Raw genomic sequence first — 9450 nt, forward strand, 5'->3', positions numbered from 1 at the left:
TGAGCTGTTGTTCATGACTCCAAGTAGGAAGTGACTTCAGTGTACTGTTGCGTCACAGCACCGCCGTCCGTTGCAATAGATAAATATACAAACCGAAGTACACAATCGATCTCTCCCTCTCGCCCAAAAGAGAAAATGGTCAGTTTGCATGCAGTTGCAGAACCAATTTGGAGATTGCCATGAATGCACTGAAACACAGCTGCTAGCTAGAAGAACTAAGTGTAGGCAGTAGCAAATGTGATCAAGATCAGTGAGACTGAGAGATATATGTATGGTAGCCAGGAATAGAAGCTTCTTAAAAATCTTGCAATTAATGGAACGGCCGGTGGCGAACAAAAGTAACACTGCTGCTGCTACTACATGTCAAACTAGTACTTCTACTGACTAAGACGAGCCCGATCACCGTCCTCTGTTGGAGGAAGGAAAAGCCAATTGAAATGTAGAATATGGTGCAAGTGGGCGCCCCTTGCACCCCTGGTTAACAACAAGGTGGATACGCGAAAACCGGCCAATGCTGCATGCTTCTACCTACACTCGACCGCTGCTCGCCACCGATCCCGATAATCCCTCTCTCTGTTATTGCCGCGTCACGTACCATCTCTCTTCGCACAGTTGCGCTGCCCATGGATCATCATCTTGGATGCGGCGGCGGTGGCGGTGGCAGCTCTGGCTTGATGCCGCCACGGCCGTGGCGGTCCAGAAGCTCCCGCGCCAGCGACTGCAGGTCGCCGCTCCCGCCCGCCGAGCCCTCCGCCATGCTTGTGGAACCCCTGGGCGCCGGCGCGCCGTATGACTGCTGACGGAGCTGGTGTTGGTGATGCTGCTGCATCGCCCACTGCGGCTGCGCCGGCGGGTCGAAGAGCGCGGAGAGGTCGATGCTGGTCGGGATGGCGGTGGTCGACGGGAGGTCTGCGATGGAGAACTGGGCCGGCATCGCCATCGGCATTTGCGGCGCGACCGGCAGCGCCGGCGACGGCAGCTCAAGGGTGGCCAGGTGAGCCTGCAGGTAGGTCAGCTCGGCCTGGAGATTCACCACCTGGGGAGCAGACATACATTCATGCGTCAGTACAGCTTCAAATCACAGAACAATCACATATGTACAGAAAGCATGCATGCACTACCTGTGAAGCGATCGAAAGAAGATCATGTTAGAGTACTGGTCCTGGAAAAACAAAGGGGAATTTGGCTGGAACTTCTAGAACTAGAGATTGGTGCTAGCTAGGGCTTACTAATTTCTTTTCATGGGGGGCAGATCGAGATCGAGAGCTAAGCAGTCAGCGCCACCACCACTCCTTGGTCTCTGTTGAAGCTCCAAAGCCCGAGATGGTACGTGCGCACGTGGCGTGAAGGGTGTGTGTACGATCTACGGCTGGGGAGGGGATCGGACGACGTCCCGGGGTCGACGGATGAGACGTCGTGCGCATATCATTTGCTTGATGGATCGCAAACTGGGGAAGCAGCCTCCCGGTTTAGCGCTTGGCGTGCCCCTTTTCGCCCTGCCGTTGCTTGGCTTGGCCGTGTTAATTTCCACCCCAAAGTAGTCTTACCTTTCTCCACAAAGAAACACGCCAAACTCGACCCGGCCGGAATCCTAATTACTCCCGCGGAAAAGATCCAGATCCATACGCATGGCAGTACTGCATGGTGGCTAGCTGCCTTTGGATGGATGGATAGCTAGGTTTTAATTAATTTCCCTCCTTCCTTACAAATAAATCGCATGCAGGGAAGAAGCAAGGAAGGCACCTGATCGATCGATCGATCAATAATGAAGTAGAAACAGGAGTACCAAAGAATTAAGATACTAGGACAAGAGATATATAGCACCTGCTGCTGGAGGGCGAAGATGTGCGCGACGCAGCCGTAGACTGGGTCGCGGAGGCGCGCCTGCGCCTCGTAGCAGATGGTGACGACGGCGTCGAGGCGCTTGTGGCTGGGGATCTGGAGGAGCAGCTTGGAGACGTTGCTGGCGCCGAACACCTTGTGCACGGCCGCGAAGTGCGCCGCGCCTTGCTCCGAGTCGAAGTAGGGCGCGAAGATGCAGCCGCTGACGCACTTGCGCCGGAGGAACTTGCACGCACCGCACGGCCCGCCACCGCCGCCGCCGAGCCCTCCTCCTCCGCTGCCGCCGCTCCCGCTCGGCCCACCGCCGCAGCCACCAAGCGTGCTGGCGCCGCCGCCCGAGCTCATTGCTGGGTCGATCCGGCCGGCCCCGAGCTTTTCACCAGGGCAGGCTGCTCGATCCTCGCTCTCCTTATATCGGCTCTAGGCACTTGCTAGTTATGGGATAAAACAAGCGTGCTCGCCTGTGTTGGTAGAGGAGGAGGGGTCGAACGGGGAGGATGGCTGCCAATATAGTAGAAGAGGGGGGAGAGGAAGGGCATATGCGTAATATTTATAGAAAGAGCCGCTCTCTCCCTCTCTCGTCTCCTTTTGGTGTTTGTCCTATTGGTGGAAGGTCATGGGGGTTACAAGTCCCATTTCCCATTTTTCATTTTGTGCAATACTATACATATTGAGTACTTTCCCAACTCGCTAGTCCTACTAACATATATATAAATGTACATGTAGTTTTTGTTTTTGTGGTATTGATGAGACTTTAAAGCCACGGCATGGAAGGGAGCCTAGGTGCAGCAAGCAGCTGGTACCACACCACCCCAGCTTCTCTTTCCCTCTCTACACACTTCTCTTTCTGCTCTTTCGCTCTCTTAAGGGCTAGTAGAAGATTGCGTGAAGCAAACATTCATATGCGATCGAACGAGAGAGACGAGCACACAGTCCCTCTCCCGATTCGCTTGCATATGTTGAGCTCGTACGTACAGGTGGAAAGTCTCTCGCGAATTGATTATTTTCTCACTCCAACAAGTAAGAACATCCACTGCTGCTGGAGCTGGAATGGCACTGGTGGTGGACTCGATCGAGCAAGCAGCTCAGCTCCGTCCTGAGCCTGAAGGGTCTCTCTCACGCACATTCCACCGCTGCTACAGTGGACGACGCTATGCACCACGTGAGGCTAACATGACATTCTTCCCCTCCATACGCTACGTATTGCGCGCTAGCTCTTTTTGTTTATAGGTAAGTAGGTGATCGAGCATGGGAAGCTAGCTTCAGCTACTGACTGCACTTCACTTGCCATCCATAGGCGGCCGGCTTGACGTTGCATTGCGGTCAAAGACTTTTCACTTCTCGGCCGGAGAGGCGGCACGACGCAGCAGCCGCGCACTGTGCATGCATTCACCATTACCCATGTCTATGCCGGCCTATATATGTGTGATCTGATCGATCGACACGCCGAGAGATCGTGCACATTAACTTGTATATATATTTAGATTTATTTGTTCCTTTTCTTTTCTCACAATAAGGACAATTCAACGTTTTTTTCTCCAATGGGGGATCCTGGCCTCTGCATCATCATTAGATGCACAAAGCCTTTTTTCAGTCAGGTGATGTCGGTTAACTTGCACCGAGGACAATGCAATTTTCAGTTAAACAATAATTTGTACCAGGGATTATATGGGATTGCATGATTCTCAGTAGATTATGAATTAGCTTAATTTTCAGTCAGGTGATGTCATTGAATTTCAGTTGCAACCCATAACTAGCACGGAACATAAAAATATCCAATGGTTCCGAGCACTTTTCTCAGTTGCAACACATGTTACAATTCATGATTAGCATGCCACGAATCAGTAAGCAATCCAATAACCTGGGACTTTTTTCCCAATTGCAACCATGTACAAGTAGTAAAATTTCAGTCGCACCCACGTATGTAACTAGGAAAATCTAAGTTGCAACTCAGGTCTTAGTTTTGCTGATTCTTAGTCGACTAGATTTTATTATAGCTTTTTTATATATTGCATTTTTTACAACTTGAACATGACAGGCCAATGATTAGATTAACTTGACCGCAAAAACCAAAATGATTAGATTAAGTGAAACCGACCGATGGACGGTTAGATTAACGTACAAGCCCAGCAGCCAGCTACTGATATCTCCTGAAGACGTTATTCGTGCATGCGTACAATTACAATGTCCAAGCTGTGTGCGCTCAAGTTTATGGTGTGCCGTGTACGTGTCTTCTGTGTGTACGTACTCCAAAAGTTTGCATCATATGTACGTATATGTGTACGTACATATATAGCCTGGCCTCATTAATCAGTAATAAACTCGTGGTGCCGTGTTATACGCTGCGTAGTAGAAGAAATTAAAATGGAAAGAAAAAAAGACGCGGTAGCCACGCTATAGCTTCTGGGGGAGTCGATCGCCTTTGCCATATATGCATCGATCATCATCAGCATCCGTTTTGTTTCTTTGGAAGCCGTCGGTTAATCATCGTCCGTTACAAAGTGCTTATACGACAAGCGCCATTCCGGTGGCTGCCAGCGCGCGTCACGCTGCTCGTAGCGGCGCCGCGCAGCGGTTTCCCGGATCTCTCCCTCCCTCGTACAGTTACTACCTTCACCGGCCATTGCATGAATTAATCACCACACCGCGTCACGCGCCCGCAAACGCAAGGCCGCGCGCAAACCGTACGTACAGTGTTGAAACTTAAAACCCTGCTAACTATATCATCTCATTAATTATTATTAACTGGTAGGAGTAATAAACTTTGACGATAGATGTGAGAAAAATTAATGTACGTGATTGGTAGCTATATGTAGAAATCTTAATTACTAAAAGAAACGTTATTCATGCAATGGCCGGCCACGGAAAATCATGTACGATTGCAAAATAAAAGAGTGGACATAGAATTAGTAAGTATATATCATGAAATTCAAATAGCGAGTCCAACTTGCATATACACGTATCATACTCCCATCTATGTCACACTCCATTTTAGCAGAAGAAAACGCGTGGATCGGCCTCCGTATGCGTGCTTTAACATATTCATCTACGTCTCGCGTGGAAGGAAGAAGACATATCATACTGTCATATCATATGGCACACTCCAACGTAACCATGATTAGTTGCCTAATCGCACAAGCTACTTTTCCTATAAACTTGGCCTGAGCCTCTCAAGAAAATACAAAAAATGACATGAGGCCCCTGAGCTGTTTATACATGTGGCTCTCAAGCGGTAACGGTATATGCAGCCGACACTACGCTCGAGATCCCGCGTACTTTGCCGCCTTCTGCTGCTTAGCTTAGCTGTTTGGACTTGTGCGTATACTAACGTGTCCGAACGACGACGATCGACGTTCATTCATTTCTTCCCTAGCTTACAAAAAGAGGCAGCGGTTACTTAGCTTTAATTCGTAGATTATGGGGAAACTGCTGCATTTGCAACCGCCAGGAAAACGGCAGCTTTGCCTTGCTTTCGGTCGTTTGCGCGCGCTCTGTGCTGGCGGCCTCAGCAATGCATGTGATCTCGATGAACCCAGCCAAGCTAGCTTTAGATAGAATTAATTACGTGTCCAAACGTGGCAGTGTATATCTACATGCATGCTTGAAAATCGGATTTCAAAAAAAAAATCAGAATAAAAGGAATGCGTATGTACACGTCAGTGATTACCATCGACCGCTCCATTTTAGCTCCACTCTATGTCTTTTTTCAATGTATTAATTTCTTCTGTACTACTACTTCACTCCAAATGTTAGTCATTTTTTTATGTTCAAACAATCATGTGTATATTGGGTACTGTGTACACTAAGAAACACACCTACTATCTCGCTTATCCAAATTATAAGGCCATTTGGAGTCAAATATTTCCAAGTTGGGCCATTATAAAAAGAACTGGCGCCATCACTGATCTAAAACATCAAATTACATTACTAGAATCATCATGGAACATACTTTTATACCTGGCCTCGCTCATCAACCTTCATCTTCAGCATGTGTCTCTCTAACCTAGCCATGGACCAGCCTGGCAACGATAAGGGCAAAAGAAAAAAAAAACATGTAATATATGCTTTCGGGGTCAGCTCTAAAAAAAGGAGAAACGAGGAAGGACACAGGATATGCACGAAACATGTGAAAAAATTGATGCATCACAGTCTCGTCCAGAACATGGGATTAGGGATTGCGTGTGTAGATTAACGGGGGGTGGGGGGAGGGAGGGAGTAACGGATAACTACCACCACATGTTCGCACATAATTAATGGCCAACATACCACCTAAAAGATTGTCGTATGCTTAAAAGTTTAAATTTGGAATCAGATGTTCAAGAAATATGGGTATATTCTTTCAGCGGTACTCTTAGGAGTTACGAGTGGTACTACTTCCTCTATTCCCCTTTATAAAGTGTACCGTTTCATGTGTTAAGACCATCAAAAGGTTTTGGAAAGATACTTACGAGGATTTTGGACGAAATTGCCCCTCGACCTACTGACGGTTAGTTGTTTCAATTGTCACCCAATAACGTATTCCCACACCTCCCCATTCTATTGCTCACACCTGGAATCCAACTGGTGCCCGTATCCCACAACCCCCCCCCCCCCCCCCCCCCTCTCGACACACACACACATACAAACATGCCCATGTCACCCTCGTTGGCCTAGCTCACGCTTGTCTAGTTGTGCATGAGCCATGCAGCAAACCCCATGGCACCAGAGGAAACATGCAATGGTTTAAATCAACCGGGAAAGTTACATTGCCATCACACACAAAAATTAGATTTCCACTGAAAACGCAAACCCAAAAAATCCAAGCATTATGGATGTAATGACAATGGAGAAAATCCCTCAAAAGTTTGATTTGGCATTGCATAGTTTTGGCAATAATCTGTCTCTACACTAGATCATGGTAGTTTTGCTAACTCGACTTTAGAATTGCAATTAATTGGGACCAGACTCCAATATAAGTCTGGTCCAATTGATCCATCTATCACCAAAACCCATATGATGAAGTACTGCCAAAATACTAGAATGTTCAATAGTATCAAATACCTTTTCAAAATACAATTTGAGCACCACAATTTCTCTACCAGAAGCTTTGCACCGACGTGTGTATTAAAGAGGGTTGTGGTAAAATAGGAAACTTATCCCCTATCAAGTGTGCCGCCTAATTGAGGAATTTTGTCAAAAGAAATTATGCATGGTAAGCATTAAAGGAAGGATTAACATATAAATATTATGAAATTTTTGCAAAGAGCTGATGGTCAAGGTACTACCTTAAATACAATCATGTACTCAGTGATACTTTTAAGAATAATACTACTCCTTTGTTTCCTTTTCTAAAGTTTATTGCTTTATGCAGTAAGGCCAAGACAAGGTTAAGAGAGGTATTCTGGAGAGAAAAAAAGGAAAATTGCCCCTAGTTACAATGTGGGTCGGGTGCATAGTTATTGGGACCATGTACACCACTACATGTTGTAGTGTACAAGTCACTAGCATAACACTCACGGAACAATGTTCCACAAATATTACACTGAACAAAGTTACAACAGAAACATCGCAGGTCCAGAGATTCCTGATTATAGTATTTAATCACAAAATATCCTTTGAAGGAGATCTATGAAACTATCTTGGCACAGTGAAGCCAGATAAGTTTCTATTCAAACTAAGATCCAGAAGAAGAAATTCATCGACTATTCCATGATGAGACATATTTCGAGTACTATTTGGTTGGTGATTTATGCTAAGCAATACTCTACGAATAGGTTCTAGTGTTTATGTATTGGTCCCATCCTATTCCTCATCTCAGTTTCCACTATTTCTAAGCTAATTAGTTGTTGAATACTGCGTTTTCGATGTCTGATTTCTACTCCTCTTAGTGGCCCTCCTCACGTCGTATTAGGTTTTGTAAGGATGTCCCTCTCTCTTATAGGGTCTAGAAAGGGATGAGAAGATAGATTGAGTACGGGTGTGTTATCACCAGAATTTGACCAAGTCAGAGGTGGGCCACGATCAAGATGGGCTTGAAGATTATATACGGAAGGAATACATGGATCGGCCTTATATGCAAAGTTGGGCTAGTTTGCCCTTGCATCTGTAATATAGTAGATCGCATCTTAGATTAGAAGTTAGAATTCGTCTCGTGCACGGTGGGGATTGTTCCCACGTTAGAAAGTCCCCTGGACTATAAATATGTATCTAGGGTTTATGGAATAAACAACAACCAACGTTCAACCAACCAAATCAATCTCAGCGCATCGCCAACTCCTTCGTCTCGAGGGTTTCTACCGGTAAGCAACATGCTGCCTAGATCGCATCTTGCGATCTAGGCAGCACAAGCTTTATGTTGTTCATGCGTTGCTTGTGCTGAAGCCTTTTTAATGGCGAGCAACGTAGTTATCATAGATGTGTTAGGGTTAGCATAGTTCTTCGCGTAACATGCTATCGTAGTGCAACCCTTGCATATCTAGCCGCCCTTACACCTATCTTAGGTGTAGGGGCGGCACCCCGCTTGATCATTATTTAGTAGATCCGATCCGTTACGATTGCTCCTTGTTCATCGAGGATTAGTTTAATATCTGCAATAGTTAGGCCTTACAAAGGGCGGGAGGATCCAGCGGCACGTAGGGTGTCGTTTGCTAGTCCTAGACAGGATGTTCCGGGGATCAACCTCGTGTTGGTTTTTAGGCCTTGTCTAGGATCGGCTTACGATCACCGTGCGTGGCCGCGAGGCCCAATCCTGAGTAGGATGATCCGATTATGCGGTGAAAACCCTAAATCGTCGTAGATCTCATTAGCTTTATCTTGATCAAGCAGGACCACCATATATTCGTGCACCTCGTACGAATCATGGGTGGATCGGCTCCTTGAGCCAATTCACAAGATAACCTGAGAGCCGATCGAGGCTCGTATTTAATGTTTACGTGTATGCCATGCAGGAAACTAAGCGAGGCATCTCCATCACCTTCCTGACCAGGTATAGGTCAGGTGGCACGCCCTTGCATCAGCATCGGACGTGTGTACCAGAGGCTTTGCGGGCCGTCGCTCGGAGGGACCTCGGCCAGCCGCAGCCCTAGGTTGTTCCCGGCTCTACGGTGTTGCCCGTCGCTGCCCGCCGGTGGGTTTTGACAGCAACACATTCTGGCACGCCCAGTGGGACCAGCTTCGACATCAACCACCTCGCCATCTACATCTGAGATGGCGGACGGCACGCCAGTCACGTACGAGGATCTGACCGACGAACTCAAGAAGAAGTATGACGAGATCAAAGTCATCCTCGAAGCCGACCTCATCGGCTCATATCACAGAACCCGTTCACATGGCATCAGGTGGAAGGGGTTCTCACCGGAAGGCGCGCTCGATGGAGTGGACCTATCCGTCCCGTCAGAAGAACGTACCAGGGCCGTGCGCCAGGAGATTAGCGGCATGGTGACTCACTCGTTGCATCGCCATTCTGAGAGCCTGGTGAATACTTTGGAGCATGTCGCCGTTCGGATGATCAAGGAGGTCATGAAGTATCAGCACTCTCTATTAGAACCAGCTCTTGGGACCTACCAAGGAAAAGTGCCACTTCAGTCCCGTCCACCGTCGTCATTCACATTGGCGGCACCAGAAGTGCCT

At 47.4% G+C, this 9450-nt stretch overlaps 1 protein-coding gene across 1 annotated transcript; it reads right to left on the reverse strand.

Annotated features, from left to right (window-relative positions):
• Window positions 1–287: 287 nt before the first annotated feature.
• LOC127296406 (LOB domain-containing protein 30) lies at window positions 288–2438 on the reverse strand. Its single transcript, XM_051326469.2, has 2 exons — window positions 1825–2438; window positions 288–1036 (listed from the first exon to the last, which is right to left on the reverse strand). Exons 1-2 carry the CDS (start codon window positions 2185–2187, stop codon window positions 632–634), a joined length of 768 nt encoding a protein of 255 aa, XP_051182429.1. The 5' UTR covers window positions 2188–2438; the 3' UTR covers window positions 288–631.
• Between the last annotated feature and the right edge of the window lie 7012 nt (window positions 2439–9450).

The sequence above is a fragment of the Lolium perenne genome, chromosome 4 (assembly GCF_019359855.2).
Source record: "Lolium perenne isolate Kyuss_39 chromosome 4, Kyuss_2.0, whole genome shotgun sequence".
Taxonomy (NCBI): Eukaryota; Viridiplantae; Streptophyta; class Magnoliopsida; order Poales; family Poaceae; genus Lolium; species Lolium perenne.